Source organism: Pseudopipra pipra, chromosome 4 (assembly GCF_036250125.1).
Source record: "Pseudopipra pipra isolate bDixPip1 chromosome 4, bDixPip1.hap1, whole genome shotgun sequence".
NCBI classification, from domain to species: domain Eukaryota; kingdom Metazoa; phylum Chordata; class Aves; order Passeriformes; family Pipridae; genus Pseudopipra; species Pseudopipra pipra.
The window spans coordinates 21,212,256-21,233,207 of NC_087552.1; the positions used below are offsets into that span (position 1 = coordinate 21,212,256).

At 38.7% G+C, this 20,952-nt stretch overlaps 1 protein-coding gene across 4 annotated transcripts in view; it reads left to right on the forward strand.

The window, feature by feature from the left end:
- The window catches only part of CCSER1 (coiled-coil serine rich protein 1), a 656,129-nt gene that overhangs the window by 66,494 nt on the left and 568,683 nt on the right, over nt 1-20,952 (forward strand). For all 4 annotated transcript variants that reach the window (XM_064651914.1, XM_064651915.1, XM_064651916.1 and 1 more), the window contains exons 2-3: nt 4,654-6,012; nt 8,615-8,802. In XM_064651914.1, coding sequence (XP_064507984.1) covers nt 4,698-6,012; nt 8,615-8,802 — 1,503 coding nt within the window. In that variant the 5' untranslated portion in view covers nt 4,654-4,697. The remainder of the gene's footprint in view (nt 1-4,653; nt 6,013-8,614; nt 8,803-20,952) is intronic.

The following is a 20,952-nucleotide window of genomic DNA, read 5'->3' on the forward strand; positions in this document are numbered from 1 at the left end:
ATCTTAAAGGAGAACATCTTTAGGAGAGTGTTGTTTAAAGAGTGTTGAAAAATACAGGTTGGTTTATTCATAAAGAGAGTGTTTGCACTCACACACTGCAGTGTTGAATAAGCATATGTTATCTCTTGTTATGGACTTGTAATTATGATAATGGTAAAATTCACAAATAGTTCCAATTCCTAAATTTTGCCTCAAAGGCAATGAGAAATGTAGAAGGCACTGACTTGCTTTTTCGTAGTCGCAGTAGTTGAAAAAGTAGATCCATAGCTCCATCTACTGGGGTTCAAAAACAGCAGCACGAGGAGTAGGTATATATTGAATGCCCTGCACTCTGGCACACTTGTGAGAGTAGTAACTGCTTGGCAGAAGCTGAAATAAAAAGTACTGGGTTTTATTTTTCAGCTGGTAGATTGGAGGAGTAACTTTCTCTGGAGATATTGGTGTAATATTTTGATAATTTTACTTATTTGAAATCTTGTGGATTTTCTCTGCAGTTACATTCACTGTCTGAATGTTGAACAGTTAGTTTCTTTTGACAAGACAATGTAGAGCTACCTGTGTAATTTTTACCCTGTACATTCGTGTTTTTCATAATCATGCAACTGCTGTAGGCAAGATAAAGGCCTAATATAGCATAGCTGGATGGTTCCTCCAGAGATCTCCTGTGGGGAAAGAATAAACCCCAAGTATAAAAAAACTTGACCTCCTGCTTTTCTCTGGCAATTAAATACATAAATGTAAGGTATTTTTGAGATTAATTTGCATTTTCCAGCATTTTTGTGAAGACCAACATGAAAGAAAACTATTTCTATTTGATTAGCTTTTAAAATTGCCAAGAAGAGGGAAAATATTTTGTTCACACTTCATCATTTACATTATTTTTGAGCACAGGAGCTCAGCAACTGAGCTTTAGCGAAGCTCTTGGGGAAGTGCAGATTCTAAAATAACCCACTATTACTCTGGCTGCAGTTGTTTTCAAAGTACTTTACTCATTTTCCTTCATTATACTGAACTCTGCCTTGTGTAATACCAGCTGCAAAAATGTGCATCAAAAATCCATTCCATAAAATGCAAAATTTGAATGTCTGTCTTCTGCAGCACTGAGTAAACAGTTTCAGGCAATAGCTGGATTTTAGAATTAGAAAGTATTACAAAGTAATGATTCTGTATTTGACCAAGATTCAAACCTCCATACAGAATACTGTGACTATTTTCTTGAGTGTTCTCATTATGTGATAATGATGCGAAATATATTTTGTCCTAAACAAGGAACCTGATCTAACTGACAGTCTTAGAATCATAGAATATACTAAGTTGGAAGGGACCCATCAGATCAAGATCACTGAGTCCAACTCCTGGCCCTGCATAGGACAGAAGCCTTCCTAGACTGTCACTTGTCCTTGATCCTTCGTGTTTACTTGGCTTCTTGTTAGTATTCTAAAGGCACAATAATTTATGTTACAGAGAGCTTTGTATTAGTTCCTCAATTGACTGTGTAGAATCAGAATTGTTGTCCAGTTTAAATTTGAAAGAGGTGTCTGGAATGACATAATACCATTACAGAGGTGACTTTCTCTGCTGTTTCCTTTTTCCTTTGTTTCAGATTTTCAGAATAATGCAGTAGGGACAAGGATGTTAGATAGAGAACATTAATGATTTTGCAGAGAAGATGTAGCTGGAGTGAAGTTCACTCTGCAAGGGTTACTGCTATAAAGTTGTAAGCACAAAGAATTATGTTAAATGTGGAGACTGAAAGGAAACACTTCCTATTTTGCTCATATAAGCAAAATAAGACATATATGTTTATAACTCCTCTGCAATAAGCAAAAGAAATTGATAAAAGATCAGATTTCATTAGTGTCTTGGGGTACTAGTATCTTGAAATTCAGGTTATTTTTCCCTGCGTTGCAAGTAGAAGAGTTGTGACTTTAACTCAGTGCTCAACTTTGGCAATTTAACGCTGCAAAATGTGTGTTTTGTGTATATAAAATAAATGGTATATGAGAATAATATTAAGAATATTACTAATATATTCACAACATTCAAAGTATTCAAACTATATATATGCACATAAGCAGTCCTATATGCATGTACACATGGATGTATATGTTTTAAGAAATGTCCTCTGATAGCTACTGAAGAAGATAGAAGAAACAGTATCTTATACTTAGTTCGTATTTTATGGGTGAGAATTTCTGACAGGTTATTTGTGCTCTTCCTTCAAGAGACAAGAAAGGAATAATGACTGAATAAATGCCATTTTGTTATCTGCAGTTTGAGGCAGTGTATTTGTTACCACCTGGAAAGCTAAGGTTGCGTTTATTCACTGGTCAATAATTAGAAATAATCTCTGTTTTTATTTAGGCACAGCCTTTGTATTTCCAGTGCAAGCTACAGTATGTGCTTTTTTTGCTCAGTTTTCTGCTTCCCTCTGCTCTCAATTTGGAGAATTTAATAATTATAAGCCAGGATGGCTTGTTCTTCAGTGAACTGACAATTAAGGTGTGGGCAAGAGAGAGAATGATGGCAGCAAATGTTTTGTCTGACCGTAAAATGTCTGTAGTGATCTAACATATTTTAAAAATAGTTTGCTCATCTGCTGCTGTTGTAAAACTGCATTCTGAAGTCTTTTTTTTTTTTTGACAGTTACGATCTGTGCTTACAGTAGAAGGGAGAACCCTCACAATCTCTTGTGTATGTGTGCTTATCCATACATATCAGTATGCCTGCAAGTAGATGTCCAGAAAAGCAAAAAAAACCCCAAACCAATTAGATGCTAAAGTGGTTAAAGAAGTAAGAGAAGTTTGTAGGGGGAAGGGTGGAGAAGGTTGCGTGTGGCTTTCAAGAGCCCCTTTTCAGTAGGCTGAATTGTGGACAGGTGAACAAGCTGGTATAACACCAGCCCCTGTGTGAGTTCACAGGGCCCTGGCTTCTCTGTGCTGTCACTCTGCAGCTGCTCTTACACAGTGGTGTGAATTCAAACTTTCTTACTTGTCAGTGAAATGGAACGGCTTCTGTGCATTAGTTCATTTGGTGGATGTAAAGTTGTTCTGATAACTCTGTGGGGTTCTGTATTGTCAGTTTTGCCCTGGTCAGACTGAATTCGAATTGGAGTTTCAATCACAGAACCTGGGTATTGTCTAGGTTGGGTTTTAGCTTGTCATCAGAGATCACCAATGACTTTTAGCAATTAGTGACTATTCCCAAGCTGTTTCTCTCATTTTAAAGTACAAAATTGCTTATTGATTCCTGGTGCTTGTGAATAGTGTGGCTGCTTGGCATTGTATGTTCAGCCATACTAGCATTTAAAAAAAATGTTAACACTATGTACAGTCTGATATCTAGTCAGAAACAGTCTCTGAACTTACTCTTTACCTTGTCTTTCACAGTTAGATATGTAGTTTTATTACTGCTTAAATATTCTGTTCCCATTTTATATATATGTGTGTGTGTATGTATACACTACATAAATTTATATAGTTAAGATCCTTGTTGTGACCACATAACACAAATTTCTCATCAGGTGAATTACTTCGTTTTTGCACTTGACAGACAAACACTGTTTAGGTAAATTACTTGGATTTTATTTCTGTATGCTGAACACCAGCAGCTCATGAAGTTATGCTTGGGCATTATACCTACAGCCTCTCTTGTTCTTTTGATTATATAGTACATGTTCTTATTGCTCCCTCTGTGGTGCTGTCTTTCGCAGTGATGGTTTATTATAATGAGAACAAAAAGGAGATTGAACTGGTATATATTTCATAATGATTAATGTTCTTCTGGTACATCTGTGGTGCTGATCAAAATAAGTATTTATTGCTTAAATATTTATAAAAATATTTAAGTGCCTGTGTATGAAACACTTTTCACTGATTTCAGAAAAACCCTGAAAAATTAGTCAATTATAAGCAAATATGCTGTGGGAGGATTTTAGAGGAGTGTTCAAAGGAAACATCAAAGTTCCAATATAGAAACACGATCCTGTATTTTGACAATAAATTCCCAGAACTTACAGTTTCTTAGGAAGAATTTTTGGTGGTACATATTTTGACTGGACTGCAATCCTGTAATTTTCTCTGCTGCAAAGTGATACATGCAGCCTTTAGGAGGAGCACGAGGCAATTAAAAATCCAACTGAAAGTTCAATGAAGATTGGAAAATTTAAATCCTCTTCTTTCATGCAAAAATCTGAGTATATAGAAACATAAAATAATGATTTGTTCTACTCAGATGATGAAAAATCAAATATTTTCTAAGAAAGCTTACAGTTTAGAAGACGACTTGTTCTAAAAACTTACAAAAACAAGGACATTTTGGGTGATATGCTTGTATAACTTCTGACGTTTAGATTTTATGCTATTACCCACTGTGATCTGTGTTGTACAATACCATATATAAAACTGTATCTTTCATCTGTGGAATGTTTTGAGCCACATCTTTCCTCAGTTGCTGGGTTTTCAGTGCTGCTTATTGAACATCACTTTGAAATTCTAGAAGTCTTCAGTAATGCATATGCAGTAACTCGCAGCTATACACAAAATTGATGTTGACATCTCATTTATTTAGGCTGACTTAAGAGTATGTTCAAGCGGGCTTTGAGGCTGAATTATTTATCTCCCCCCCTCCCTTTTTTTTTTTCTCTAATTCCAGGTTAGTTTATTGGCCGTGAGGAACCACGGACACTTTGTGCCCTGATGGGGGACTCAGGATCCAGACGATCGACTCTAGTATCTCGGTTGCCAATATTCAGGAGAAGTGTTAGCCGGAGACACGACTCCCTTCCTTCCTCACCTTCTTCTGCTAATGCTGTCGGTGCCCACACCTCCTCTCCATCCAGCACAAACTCCAGCTCAGGGAGCACAGGAAAGCGCCGGAGTATTTTTCGCACTCCTTCCATTAGCTTCCATAACAAGAAAGGGAGTGAGCAGAAGCAGGACTCAGCTAATCAAAATGTTAACATCTCGAATGGTGCCCAGTCCTCTCTCAGCACTTTTCAAAAACTCAACTTAGAGGAGCACATAAAAAGCAGAGGAAGACATTCAGTTGGCTTTGGCAGCTCACGTAGCAAGAAGATAACAAGGTCTTTAACAGACGATTTTGAAAAGGGAAAGGAGCCCTCAGCTAATAAAAATGTCTTCATAAATTGCATAAGCTCTGGGAAGAATGAGGGTGATGATTCGGGCTTTGCGGAGGAGCAGAGCCGATATTCTGTCAAACAGTCCACACGAAAACTTCTCACTAAATCTTTTTCATCACACTACAGATTTTCCAAACCAGTTCCAGAGAGTCAGTCCGTTTCCTCTGTGCAGCAGTCCAGGTGCTTGCTGGAAGTTAAATCCTATGTGGAAAGCGAACCTGTGATTGCCAAGTCCTCTCCTCCGTGCTCAGCCGAGACAACAGAGTGCATGGGAAGCTCCTTGCAGTCCCCTCTGCTCTCAGCTGACCTCACAGCTGCCCAGACCCCCTCTGACTTTGTCGCCCTGACGGAGGATTCTGTTTCAGAGGTTGATGGTCTGCCCAGCAGTGGGCCTGGTGCGCTGCTTGCAGAGGATTTTGGCCAGGATGTCTCTACCTCTCACGTCTTCTTTAATCCTGATGCTACTCCTGCAAGGGAAACGGATTTTGTGGAAAGTACTGTCCATTCTGCTGATGTATCTCCTGCGAGTCACGCGAGCTCATGTACTGTCGGATCTAATACCTTATTCAAAACCTCAGCTGCTAATCAAGCAAAAGTACTGTTGCAAGCCAATGGACTGCATATTAATGATGCCAGACACATAGAAAAAATTAATGTGGACAATGCACATTTAGAAACCTTTGCGTTACAGCGTAGTGAAGAACCGGTGATACTCTCTCCAAAGGCACGAGGGTTGACTGGGGACAGAGATGAAAGAACGCCATCCAAGCACACGAGAGGCCCAGTTCCTGTAACGGAGTCTAAGAGCGTTCCATGTTCTGAACCTCAGTCCTTTAAAACACAGCAGGGTTATGAAACGAACAATCCTAAAGGTACGTCTTACGGTCTTCTTATTTTTGGGTTTGGGGGGGGTTTTTTTGGTCTCAGTTTTTCTGTTGGGATTGGTGAGTCATAAAGTGGTTTTGTACATTTGTAGGAGCTAGCTAGGAATTTAAAAAGTTACAAATTGTGTCCGCCTCCCAAAATTGTAGGAATTAAACAAAAAGTCTATGATTTTTTGAATTGATGTTGTACAGTTTGCGAACACCCATCACTGCTGTTCGTAGCTATGCTTTCTTGTGGTAGAAAACAAATTAAGAAAGAGAATATTGATTCTTGACTCTTGTTAAAGGCTGAAGCTGGGATTTTTTTGAGGCATGCCTATTTTGGACTTTGTACAAATTATGAAATTTGGGATGGAAACATCACCAGAGAAATAAACCTTCTTGTAGTCTGGTTATGAAAAATGACATGGTTTACGTTATATTGATCTAGGTTTTGAAATTACCAGTTTTTCTTTCCCTGTTCAACTATGTTATGGAGTAGCTTAGAGTGGATATTTCTGTGGCAGAGTACGAGAGATCCTATTTCTGCTTCCATCTCAAATAAGCGTCCAAATTGTCATTGTGTAATCTATGAAACTGAGAGAGTTAATTACTATCTAGATTTCACATTGTGTCTTTAGTTTATGAAAAGGAATTTGGAAATACTAACAAGATTAAGTGGAAAGACTGTGCCTAGAAATCTAAGTCAATAGAAATGCTGATAAGTAAGGCACAAGGCCCCTGAGTGAAGGACACCTGCAGAAAACATTTATCTCTGACAGTTGATGTTCTTAAACAAACTTAATGACTGGTGCTTTCTCGAATAATCCCGAGGCTGTATCTGGTGGGACAAAATTTTTAAGAGGTAACAAGGCGGCATATATAGTGTTTGTATTAGAAGATGAATGACTTTAAGTAAACTCATATGTATTCACACCCATCTTTTTGCTTGGATGTTTATCTAGGCATATAAGATTATAAGCAATCAAAAACAATTTTGCTTTTTGAATTATTAGTCACTGCGAGGCTTGGTTGGATATCTTGTACATAAATGGCAACATAAAGACAAATTAATCCACTAAATTAGCTTTCACCAGAAGGCACCTCTTTCCCTCAGAACCTTAGGCACTCTGGAGAAAAAATATTTCCATTCATGTATATTACCAGTCCTGAGCACCCCGTTTGTCTTCCTTGCCACATTGTCTCATCTGTGAACGAGCTCATATTTTTGGTTCTGCCTCGCTAGAGTGTACTGCAGAAGAGCAAGTGAGCAACTTGGAGGGATGTTTAGAAATGCCCAGTGTGTTTCAGACTCATGCGCTGGCAATTGTATACTTAATCTGTATTTCTGGAACGCAGCTAACTGGAGCTGAGATTGTGATAGAGGGATTTTTGTAAATTGGGTTCGTGTTCACAGAAACACTAGAGCTAATACTGCGCTATATAAAAGTTAATGATAAATTATTATGGTTTTATAGTGCTGTTCAAAATACAATTTTTTTCGTGTGTGGTGAAGAATGTATTTCAAATTACAAACTGACCAAGCATACGAAAGGACCATTGAAAAAAAAGATATAAAATCCTGCCATATGAAATGAAGCAAATACAGGAAAAGCTTACATGGCATTCAATAAGATAAGTAGTTATATCTGTTGCAACAGACTGGTTTAAACATTTGGTTTTCTAAAACAGTATTTAAACCCAGATGTGAATACAAAATATTTCTCTGCTTTTTCTTTGTTAATAGGTATTTTCTTTTCTGTATCTGATCTCATAGCTGGTATCATTATAGATAGCATTGTGAACATGACATTAATGTATGAGCAGGTTTGAAGTGCCATGTATTTCTTAGTACACCTTTGTATATTTTTATGTGATCTGGATTTTTTTGAGAACCCTTGGAGAAAATGTCTCTTCTCTTGCAAAATGCAAAAGAAGATAAGATTTTCTTTGTGACATTTATTATGCTATCATGCTTTTTATCTTTCCCCATCTCTAAATTTGCTCTAACACTTCAAAATGTATTTTTTCTCCTTCTTTCTTATTTTGTTATTGTTTAACTGGAGTTGGGGACTGGAATTCAGCCCACTGACTGCAGGCTCAGTTTGGAGGGTGCAGGGGCAGAGTTGAGCTGGGAAGGCTGAACAGAAACAGAAACCAATGTGCATCCCTGTCCTATGTGGGGATAACAAAGTTGTGACCTGACCCTATAAAACGTGGACTTGCCTTGGGGTGGAGGGTAAGGCAGGTTGAGTTTTGGCACCAGTGAACCAGTGATAGTTTCTCTGATGGATTTTACTGGACAGGAGTTTGAAAGTGTCCTATAACAAGGGGAGAAAGAAAAGGATGGAGCAAAGACCCTTCTGGATTCTATGAGGAGCCATGGACTGGGCTGTAGTGTGCTGAGTGTGCAATTCGTTGAGGGCTGAACAGTGAACTGGTGGCCCAGGTGACACTTTTATCCAAGTAAACGCAGTCTGCTTTCTACAGAACATCTCTTAGGGGATTCCCTTTCAAAGTAAGCATTTCAAGCAAAGAAGTGTTCTGATTAAGAAAACAGTTACACAGAGTAAGTCCCTGTAATGATTGCTGATTGCTTCTCTGTTTGTAGTTGATCTTGCCAATAGCTTCAGTCCTTGCCGAGAAGGCAGATTTGTTGAGAAGCGGTTGAGATCCTCTTCGGAAGGTACTGCTGGAGGCAGTCGGCTGATCATAAAACCAAAGGATGGAAATGCAGAGGAGCTGAACAGCCTACGGAAGCAGAGGGCAAGCTCGTCCTCTTCAAAAATGAACAGCATGGTGAGTTTTATTCCAATATACATATGTTCATGTTTTTCTGTGAGTGGTGTAACTAAGTACAGTGAGAAGCAGTGCCTTTGCAAGTAACTATCAGTAATAAAGACAGGGGGAACTGTCTCAGGCTTCCAAAATGTAACCTACGCTCAGCTACAGCTATCAAAAGTATTTTTTTGCAGGATATGGCACTGTGAAAAGGTTTTCATATTTTCTGTGAAGAGTTTCTTCTTGTCACACATTGCTGATTTGCCTGGGAGAAAAACTGGGAGAGGGAACTGCATCAACGTTCTGTACAACTATTTCTGAGGTTAAATGCAGTGGGCTACTCTGTGGCAACATTTTATTGTTACTGTGGTAGTTACTTCATGTGCTTGTCTGGTATGGGTGAGATCAGATCAGAAATTGGATAGAGAGGAAGTTGTCTGTAAAGAGGCTCATCTGAGAGGTCTGAGTGGTCCCTTTTGAAACTGGTGAGAAGTTTGAGTGCTTTCAGTGAGCACAAGGTAAAGAGGAGAAAGGATTCTTTACAAGAACCCTTGGAGAGTCCAGAGGACTGGAAAAGCTAAGGCAGATCAGATAACTGCAAGAGAGTTTTTGAAACAGTAGTAGGAGGAACGGACTGACAAGTGCTTTCCTATAGCGAATGAGAATAAATATTTTAAGGTGAGTGTAATTTATATTTATGCATGTGCTCTCCAGTGAAAGAAATAAAAAAGATGGTGAGATCGAATACTGCAGCAAAGGAATTCACTCTTTAACTTATGGGAATCTTTAAAACAAGCTTTTTGGTCATTATTAGTTTGAAATATTTTATTAACCATGTTGACTGAAAAAAAGGAGGATTCAGTTTGTACTTGTATCCAAACACAGCTTTTCATGGAAAGCAAAAAGGTGCAAGTTTCTTACCCCTACCTATATTTGCTGACCAGATGTATAAAAAGGCTTTTCCTTTTCAGGTTTATGTAATAGCTCTTATGCAGGACCAAACACATCTCCGAGACATTCAGATTTGACCACAACTGCCTTTTGTAAGAGAGAATTTTTACAGTTCCATAGAGATGGGAAATGGATTGGTGCAAACTGATCTTAGATTTCCAGTTACGCACTCTTTTGATGTATTTTTGCAGGCCATTACCAGAAGTCAACAACTCATACCAGTGCTTAAGGCAACTTTTATGCTGCTTTGGCTAACACTAAACATAACATCTTCTCTTCCACCTGAGAAGCCAAGGAAGACTAGAATTGTCTTTCTCTGTTCCTGATTGATCATTTAATAAAACCGGGTCCTGAGAGGGAATCTGATTTACTGTGAAATCCCCTTACAGAAACTGTGGCAGGAAATTCAGGTTTGGGGGTTTCTCAAGAGGATGTGAAACCCATCTGTTGTCTTGATAAATCTCATCCACGTGTCTGAATGTATCATCTAAATGTTCCTTTGTGGCTGGACTTGAAAATGCTGCTGAGGATGGCAAGAGAAAATTATATCGGTAGCCAAGCACATTCTGTGAACGTGTGGCTGATGCACAACAGATTTCACTGGGTACCAGTGTCCTGAAGCAATGGTTGCTAAAACACTCAACTAAAATGGAGTTACTTGATGTCTTTTACAGAAAAATCTTGCCAATACAAGGGTAACCTGGGCAGATTGGACTACCAGCAGGATTATTCTCTTCTTAGCAGGATCAGGTTGTGCATATTTATCAGATTAATTTTATGCTACCTGAAAGGGCAGGAGGCAAATTAATTTTAGGAAGGAGGAAATTTTGCACACCTTCCTTTCTTGTTTCTAGATTGTTGTCAGCTTGTCAAATGAAGTAGTACAGTAATTCAAAATTTATTTCAACAAAAATTTATTTTTACCAAAAAAATTGATTTTTAAATATTTTTTTTTGGTATCCACTGGATTATTGCACCCAGAGATACAGCACAGAAATAGAGACATAGAACTGCTAAATAGTAGAAGAAACCTTTGTGCTAAAAAAGAACTGAGCTTTTGCATATTTATCTGTTTTTGCAGGAAGTTTGCATCCAGATATCAGTAAATAACATTTTATTTTTCAAAGCCAGGAGGAACATGATGGCATTCAAAGATGCTGTTTCATACAGAGCATTATGCGGATGTAGTTCATACCATAAAATACTGCTTAACCTTGGCTCAGGCCTGTAAACCTTACTTGGATTTTTAGACCCAAGCTGTTAGGTAGACCTCTTTGTTTATTTAAATACTGGGCTAGATTGATGCTGTAGCACTTTATTCTATTTAGCCCTGTATTAATGGTGGAATTGGGAGGGTGACAACCCAGTAACAACATGAAGTAAGCAAAGTGTAGATGGGTTTAGGTGGTAATCTGAGTCCCTTCTTCGTTTTGTATATGAAATCCAGGATTTTTTTCCCCCCCACTTCCATTAGCAAGATTGTCCACAAATTTACAGGTTTTTGCTCAGGCTTATTTGTATTACAGTCACAAACCAAGGACTTTTAAAACAAGATTAGAGAGCATACTCATGAGTGAAGGGTAAAATTATTCTTCCTTTCCCCCCAATACATATGGATATCATTTTCCTATCTTAAGAAAATAAAAACTTTTTTAGTAAAAAGCGAAGTTTAAGAAGTAAATCAAACAAAACCCAACCTGAAACCACTGCCCTGTATACCAACCACTCCCTCCCCACAGAAAATCAGAAGACAAAAGAATAAACAGAGTTCCCTGGAAGTAAAAGGATAAAAAAATTTAAGAAATTGAATGTTCGTAATAATACATATTTGAACAATAAAAAGGCCTCTTCAAAGCTTGTCACAAGCAATTAATGTTTAACACCATAGTAGCAGGTGTAGTAGAGTATTCTTGCATAATTGTCAGTTCTTGTTTCAAAGGTGATAGGTAAAAGCTTAGATAGACTGATCTCCTAAATACTGGGAATATGTATGAAACCTGCAAAAATGGTCACCGCTTCCCCCAAGTGGGCCATTAACTCACTTGTGAGCTGCTGAAAGTAATTTATAATCTGGCCAAGAGCAGTGCTGCTCATCAATGAGATTTCGGGAAAGAAAGAAAATTCTTCAAAATAACTCTGTGAACGTGCCAATTTCCTAGTAATGTAAGTAACGATCTGAGAGAGACGCTGGAGACGAACTGCTTGGATAACTAAACCGGCGTTCTTGCAGTGACCAATTTTTGTCACAAGAGGGAACCATTTCCCTAAAAATGGTTTTGGACTCACGTGTCACAGTTGCCCAGAAGGTGACAATGGCAATTCAGGACTCTTGTTGGAACAGTTCAATGTTATTAGCCTATGCTGTATAATAGACACTTTTCAAATGAAAATTGTTGGTATTGATGCAATTTAAAGAAGTGGATGTTGCCGTAGAAACTCTGGTCATTCAAATGTTCCAAATATGAACTCATCAGTTAACAGCTTTAAATATTCAGACATAACATGTAGACTAGTTAACTATGTCTCAGAAGGCTCGTAGAGGCTATGTCTGACAGCTCGATTTCTACCTCAGTGGTTCTTCTTTTGCAGTGGGTAAGAGAGGCAAAAAGAAAGAAAAATGCAAAGCAGCATGGTAGAAGACCTAAATGGTCTGAAATATGCAGCCCTGCAAGACCAGTGAAAACAATGCAAAACTGGATAGTTGAAATACGGGAGATAATTAGAATAACCACATGGAAAAAAAATTAGATCAGACCACCAAACCACTGTAATTAAGTTCTTTAAGAGAATCAAGAGTCAGAAGAGCAGGGAAAAAAAAAAAGACTTGATGTGCTACAGTACTTAGAATTAACAGAAATCGAGATGTGTGGGAGCAACAAAATTATCCATCACTTCTCATAGTAGTGGCTGATATAGAAAGATGACTATCCTGAGTATCACATTTATCAGTACAAAGAGAAAATGTTAAAAAAATTGCCCTTTTTTTTGTTTTTAAGTTGCTGATAAAGATTTTGAAATGGTAACAAATTACAGTTATTAAAACCAGATAGTCATGAAGGATGATATAAATGGAAGTAACTGTGTGTTACTGCAAGATAAAAAAAGTTCAGATTTGGAGCCCCGAGACCACACTGCCCAACTTCAAGAAACAAGCTGCACTGAGCTGCATGCATACATGTTTTCACTCTGTCTAGAAATATGACTGTATGCAAGCAGTAGAATGAGACTGCCCACTTATATTTTACTCTCACAAACCTGCCTTTCTGCCTCTCTGCTATTATTTACAAGGAAAATACTTATTTGTCTTAGTGACTGCTCTGTTGCCAACACCTATCTATCTATATGTGCTATATAACTAAAAGAAACTTTATCTTTCAACTGTTTCTTGTCTCAGTGGGTGAGCATTCTGTTCTGCGGGACTGTGTTTTTCCGGGCACTCTTCAGCACAGTCTTTTCTTCAGTTTCTCATGCTTGAATCTTCTCTAGATGTTGCCTGGTTTTTATCTCTTAAGTTCAGCTACAGCTTTTCACCCTTGCAGGTAAAATTTTTATGCTTGCCCTGAATGCTGCATCATCCACTTCTTTTGCCAAGAGCAAGGCAGCCTTACCTACTTGTGTCAGCACAATTAGAGCTGCACAACTTAGTTTTCCCGATTGTTGCTTTGACTGTACCATTTCTTTCTTTGCATCTTTCCTGTGGTTCCTATATATTAGATAAAACCGCTCGTTGCCCAGGACTTTCAAGGCCTAGGGACATCCCAGCTTTTTTCCCTCAGCTTTAACAGTGATACAAGTCTTCATAGCCCTGTTGTCAAGATGTCAGATAGTTGCATTCACGTTTTCTCCCATACTAGAACTAGAGTACCATGAACTAGAGTAACTGCAGTTGCCACAAAACTTGCTTTATTTCCCTTCTCAATTTTCATTTTAATTTTTTGCCTTTTCTAAAGATAATTTTTCAAGATGCCTGCTGGTACTGTATTACTGAGGGTTTTTACTGAGCTTTTTTTTGCTTACCCATCCAATGCTGATGCTTAGCCAAAATCCCCTCTTCCTCCTGCTTGTACTGTGCTTATTACGTGAGGATGCTCTGAGTACCAAACATCTCAGAAAGTATGCTTATAACATAAATTAAGAACAGTGTATGGAAAAAGCAGTGTTGGAATATAGGGTAATATTTCACGGGCAGGAATTCAGTTTGATAATGGAAGGGGTTGAATATGTCAATTAAGTGTTAAATTTGAAAAATTAATAATTGACTAATTTATTACAGAGTGGGTCATCTGAAACTTCAGGAGGATAGAACAAAGGTAAATGATTGACACAAAAACAGTGAGATGCTTGCAAAGGAGATATTACCTGCAAGTATTTGAGACTCCTAGTGTATCTCTGGAGGGAGCAGAAAGTTAAAACATAGATCACTAACAAAAATGTGTTCTGGCCAGAACATCTGTGATAATTACCTAATTAGCAGTTGGTGTCTAAATTGTAGTTGGTGTCCTGGATATTCTATGTGTGTAACTGTACCTTGGTTTTGTTACCAAAGTGATTTGGGGCGACTTAGCAATTAATAGTCAGGTTTCTAGTATACTTTAGAAATAGTACTTGCAATGATGGAGCAATTATCCAAGCCACTGTATTAAAATATATCCTTATTTTTGATACTGTACCTTATGAAGCTGTATCCAGATCTACAATGAATTTCAATCATGAAAGCTTGTTCATTGCTTCTCATAGATGAGTTTATTTTTAATGTTATCTGAGTAGTCTTATTATGAAGCACCAGTTTTAATATAGTTGCTACATCATGACAGAAACAACAGGATTCTGTGCCCCCACGGACTTCAGTGACTGTACATGAATTAGGGCTAAAATGTTTTTTTGTGTTCCTCTTCTCTATACTGAATAGCATGCTATTTTGCTGGTGGCTGATGTAGCGCTGAGAGTGTGAGTCAGACTAGGTTGGCTGCTAGTCTAGAGAGGATTGAAGTGATTTTCGTATTCATTTCAGGTTACTTTAACATTTTCTTCTGCACTTTTCTCCTTGAGTATGGGCTTGACCTTCTGCTTCATACCTCTGACAATCTGCACTGAGAATTGGAAGCTGAGATTTTTATGCAATTTGTGGCTAATACAGGAGGTGGAAGATGCTGTTGAAAATACTTAAGTTGAATGAGTTTCAGTGGGTGACCGACCAGTAGATTTGAAAGTGGAATTGAAGGTGGCTGTTTTTGTGGCCTGTAAATGTAACCTGTAGAGGCCTGAGAAAACCTTATGGGGTACACTCTCCACCTACAGAGATTAATGATTAATGTTTTAACAGCCTACTCTAGAAAGGTAGTGAATGAAAGGTTATAAGGAGAATTTGAGTGCTCAGGGCTTCAACTCAGGTTGAAAAAAACCCTCAGACAAAACAGCCTTTTTCAGATATGCTGAAACTTATAAAAATATGAACTAGGTAAGTAAAAGGCATACACTTCTTTAATGTCTTTTGCACAGGAAAGAACCTTCCTTAGAATCAACTAGGTTATGTTTTTTCTGAATAACTGCAGCCTGTTGTTAACTTGCTCTGCGTGTATTATCTTTGGTATTTGTGGTGTTCATAAAAGCTTTTTCGTAGCTGAAGTAGATGTTCCTTTCTTTTCTGTCACTGAATTATGGGATTTTTGCTTAATTCAAATTCTCTGCTATGCTAGGCTTCTCGAGGGAGAATATTTAGGAACATCAATTCTTATTGAACTGTTCAAGCAAACCCTGTAAGGCAGTAGTTCACCCTTCATGTGAAGTGGACCTGACAGCATTCATTTATAACTAGCTTTGTACTAACGTAACAAAATTTCCCCTTTTGCAATGAATTTGGTGTTTTGCTCCTTTGTGGAAAGAAACTGTGGAAGCCACTTAAAGCAAGAACTGTCAGGACTACTTTGATAGCATAAGGCTGAACAGTGCTATCTAAATAGGAATAAACTGCTGACTGCAGGTAAGTAGTAATTTGAGCCTTGTATTCTTAGTTTGGAATGGAGAAAGTGCCTTTCACATACTAATAGCATAAAAAAAGTTGAAATGGCAAATGGGGATTTCAGCATTTAGTCCGTGATTTTTAGGTCAACTGGAAGATGGAGAAATTAATGTCTGTAGTGTACTATACATTTCTTAACAAATTAAGGGCTTGTGAAAATCAGATTGCAGTTGTTAGACACTTTGAATTAATTCTTGAGATCAAATAACTAACAGAAATTAATTTAGATGTGACTTAATGGTTGTGCTGTAATGTTTTATGCACTTGTTTAAGGACATAATCATTATAGCCCAAAAAAGAGTAAACTAACATTGGTGTTATAATTTCAGTTAAATGGAGTTACATTAATAGAGGTCGAAGTTAGAGTGAGTTACTGGCAATTTTAAATGGCAATTTTAAATCCCAGAGTAAACATGGTAATAGATGGATGTATTTGTAATGCAGTGAAAATAGAACAGAATTACACAGAATCGCAGAATATGCCGAGTTGGAAGGGACCCACAAGGATCATAGAGTCCAACCCTTAGTCCTCTACAGGACCATCCCCAAGAGTCACACCTTGTGTGACTGAAAGTATCATCCAAACGCTTCTTGAACTCTGTCAGGCTTGGTGCTGTGACCACTTCCCTGGGGAGCCTGTTCCAGTGCCCAACCACTCTCTGTGGTGAAGAACAGTTTTCTAATATCCAACACAAATCTTCCCTGGCACAACTTCAGGCCATTCGCTGTCACTGGTCACCACAGAGAAGAGCTCAGTGCCTGCCCCCTGTGCTTCCCCTCAAGAGGAAGTTGTAACTGCAGTGAAGTCTCCCCTCAGTCTCCTCTTCTCCAGGCTGAACAGACCAGGTGCCCTCAGCCTTTCCTCGTACGGCTTCCCCTTGAAGGCCCTTCACCATCTTTGTTTCCCTCCTTTGGACACTCTCTAACATCTTGATGTCTTTATTCTATCGCGGTGGCCAAAACTGCACACAATATTCAAGAAGAGGCCTTTTATCTCTTTTGAGGGTTAACTGCAGTGGGCAACTTGTCACCACTCAGCCTCTGACTTACTTCGTCTGGCAAGATGGGGAGGAGAAGTGGAAGAATGAAAGTGGGAAAACTTGCAAGCTGAGATAAGGACAGTTTAATAGGTAAAGCAAAAGCTGTACGCACAAGCAATGCAGAATAGTTCTTGTGGGTGGACATGGGTGTTCCTGTGGGTGGACATGGGTGTTCCCGTGGGTGTTTAGCCATCCACAGGAAAGCAGGGCTCCATCACGCATAATGGGTACTTGGGTAAGTGCCATAACTGCAAACATTCCCACTTTCTTCTTCTTTCCCCACTTCAGTTGCTGAGCACAACATTGTATCCCTTTGGTCAGATGAGGTCAGCTATTCCAGCTGTGTTTCCCCTCCAAATTCTTGCATACCCCCAGCCTCTTCACTGCTAGGGCAGTGTGAGGAGCAGAAAAGTCCTTGACAGTGTGCAAACACCACTTAGCAATAGCTAAAATATACTTTCTTGTGTTGTTAACGCTGTTTTGGTCACAAATCCAAAACACGGGACTGTACAAGCAAGCTGGTATGAAGAAACTTAACTCTGTCCCATCCAAAACCAGTATGAGTTGGGTTTTTGATACTTTCTTCTGAAGTTCTAATATAGGAGTCCTTACTCTAAGTATTATTATCTGAACAAATATACAGGGTGCTGAACTTTTAAAGCTACAGATAGATGTCCCTTGTAATGCATTGTGTTTATTTTTCTGTTTCTGTATTTTTAGGAAAATTGTAGCTATTTATTGAGACTCAAAAATCTAAGTGTAAAGCACACCCAAGTAATGGATTTTTCTAAAAAAATATACTTTTGTGCTAGTCTTACTACATTCCCCAAACAGTTTTGCCAGTTAATGTAAGAGAAGTCTTGTTCTGAAGCTGCTCATCACTTGGAGTTGATATTGTTGCCTAAAAGACTGAGGAGAAAAACAGGAGGAGGCTCCAGGCCAATTTAGGTAGGAGATAAGATAAGAAGAGCAGAGCTTTAATGAGCCCTTGGCCCACAGGAATACAAACCAGCACGTGTGCACGGGCCCACAGGTTCTATGCTTTTATAATGATGTCCATCCAATCCCTGTTCGTCCAACCCCCGGTTTTGCCTCGTTCCACCCTCTGGCACACCCCCTCGGGAGTTGAGTCTGGGGGAGTTTGCGACCCCTCTTTCATCATCTTCATCCTCCTCTTATCACGTTGAGTCCTTGGAGGCCCTCCAGAGTTCTGGGCTTGAAACACTTTTGCCTATGTTTACGTCTTTGGTGCAGGCCTTAAGGTGTTTTTCTGCAGTTCCAACTTGAAGACTAAACAGCTAATGGAATTTTGAGGAATTGATATGGGAGGGGGTTTGGTATGTGCAACCGTTAAGCTACTGCCGTTACTTTTACTGGAAAATACTGCTAAGAGATATAATACAGTGAAACAGTAAAAGAATGAATGTTAATTATGCTGGTAGAGACCTCAGTGTGGAAGTGATACCTGAGTTGTGTGCTGCTGTAGTTACTTCTACTAGAAAGTTCTACTGATACATTAGAATCTACTACATCCACTACATAATTAATTCTAAAATCTATAAAAATGGAAAAAAATCAAAAAATTCTGAGGCATCAATATTTTTAGGATTTCTTTTCCCACATGAAGGGAAAGATTTCTTTCTGTACAGAAGTATCTGTTAGTGTGTTAAAATACACACTAATGATTAATATTGTTTAAACAACTATATTTATCAAACAAAAGCAGCTTGGTTGTTTTTCTATTCTATTTTGACTTCTACATTTCTTTCCTATTCATTATCGTATTTTCCACAAGCACAGCATGTTCTGACTACAGACGAGTACTGTAGCAGAATTGTTATGTAGTGCTTTTGAAGAAAAACATTCAATCTGGTTTTGTGTGTGGGCTACTAAAATCTGTATGTCACTGCCTATAGTGCCAACTCCAAAGAAACAACTCATTTGTGGTGAAGACCTTTACCTTCTGTTCAGTGCTTGTCATGCTGTGGACCTGTGAGAGTGGTCAGTAATTTATCAAGGATTAAACAGTCTTATGACAAATCTAATGAATACTCCCTACCCACTCTCACAATACATTAATCAGTAGTAGGAGAGAAATAGAATCTTGGATGCTGGAAGGCACCTCTGGGGATTATGTGATCCAACAGCTCTGCTTAAACCAGGGTCAGCTAGGATTTACCCAGGGATGCATGTAGCTGGGTTCAAAGTGTCTGTGATAGTAGAGGACTGCAGAACCTCTCTTGGCATCCTGTCCAGGTGTTTCTCTAGCCTTACGGTTTGAAAAAAACCAAAGCTTTTAACTCAGTTTCTTGAATTTCATTTTGCACCTTTGTCTCTATTCACTGGGCACCACTAAGAGGAGTCTGGCTCTGTCTTCATTACACCCTGTGACCGCCCTCGTATGTCAGATGCTCAAAGTCCTTTGATAGTGAAAAGAAATGAGAGTCCAGTATTGAAATGGGAAGCTAGGGAACTGCAGGGTATGCTGAACAGAGCTCCTTTGACACCTCCACAGGCTCCCAACTAATTTGTTGTGCCTGTGTGCTCTGCCCAGTCATGCTCTGCCTGCAGACTTGCTGCATTGGGTAGAAATTTTAAACTCACAGGAAGTGGGTTCATCCCCATGTTTACACTCAGCTTCTTATATTTCTTCATCCTACTGTATGGAGCTGGTGTGCCAGAGAAAGGAAGTGGTTGACAAGAAGTTCCTGTGATATGCTGTGATGGCAGATGGGAATAGAAGCATGAGAGGGTGGGGAGGCAACCAGGCCCCTAACAAGTGTTTCTGAAAAAATTGGAAGAGGTGTTACAACCTGATGTACTCTTGTGTGCTTGCATACTGGGATCTCTTCTCCACAGAAGGGACACAGGTCAGGGCAACCTGAAAGTTATCATTGGTGGAGATAGGTTATAGGGTTAAGTGACCTAGTGTGGCTGATCTGATGTCTGTATTTTGATTACTACACTGGGTTTTTAAATAAAAGAGGGGCCTTTGTGCAATGAATAATATTTAAGTGGAAAAATCTTTCTTTCCAGTACTGGTAAAAGAAAGTACTTGTTAAGAAATGAAAGGTAAATTATTTTTTAATTGAATTTCTGCTATAAGCTAGAAGGTTACTGTCATGTCTCTTATCTTGGGAGATGCCCTTAGCATGGGCAGTATTTTTCAGCTGTGGTATATCTTCTTGGGTTAGCATATGCAAATAATGCATACAATAGGAAAACAGAAATCTTCAGGAGGTTTTTCTAAGGGAGACAGTTAACAGAGAGCTAATTCACTGAACTTGAAATTTATGACTAATGAATACAAATCCAGCAGTCTTGGGTTTATCATTCTGTAGGTCAGATGATTCATAGATAGTTTGTACTCACTTGTTATGAAAATAAAACTTGAAAATTGCCCTGGCTTTGTTCTTGGAGTGACTAATTTAGCCCCTGTCCTTTCCTGTCCACATCATTTCCTGCTGTGTAGCTCCCTCAAACAGTGTGACCAAGAGCAGTCTTGCAGAGAGAGATCTGGAATGCTTTCCCATAAGCTGCCTATTTGTATTCTTTTGCTTATGTGAGAATAAACTCAGAATAAATACAATATTTTTTCCCCCAGGCGATAGCAATTCAGGGTCAGGTGCTTCTCCTAGGCCTTTGATCCCTTTGATTGATAAAAAGAAGGTAATGGGGTGAGAAATCGAAATGCTGTTGGGTCACTTGTTAGGTCATTTATATTTGCAGTCCTTCTTGTCTTGACAGTGTGTTGCTGGAGGCAATACTAGATGAACCCTGGGTAAAGAACGTGGCCGTGGCTAGAAAACTGGCTGTAGACCCAGAAGCTTGCTATTTAGAACAGGAGATTTCTCTGATTTTAAGTCAAGTGCATGCTAGCCCATTAAAGACTCAGGACCACATTTTGTGGGCTGTATTACTGATTGATATATGGAAATTAGGAGTGTTTGTGTGGGTTAATTCACCTTTTAATGGAGGAATAGGCAAAAGTATGTAATTCAGGAAAGGAATGAGATGTTAAAACGTATTTTGTTGCCTCAGAGATAATTTTCTGTATTCATAGCATTCATTCAGTAAAACTAATAAAATTCATTGAAATAACACAGACCTGGTGTATAACTTAATATCAATGTTGTAAAATTTTCATAACTCACTGAA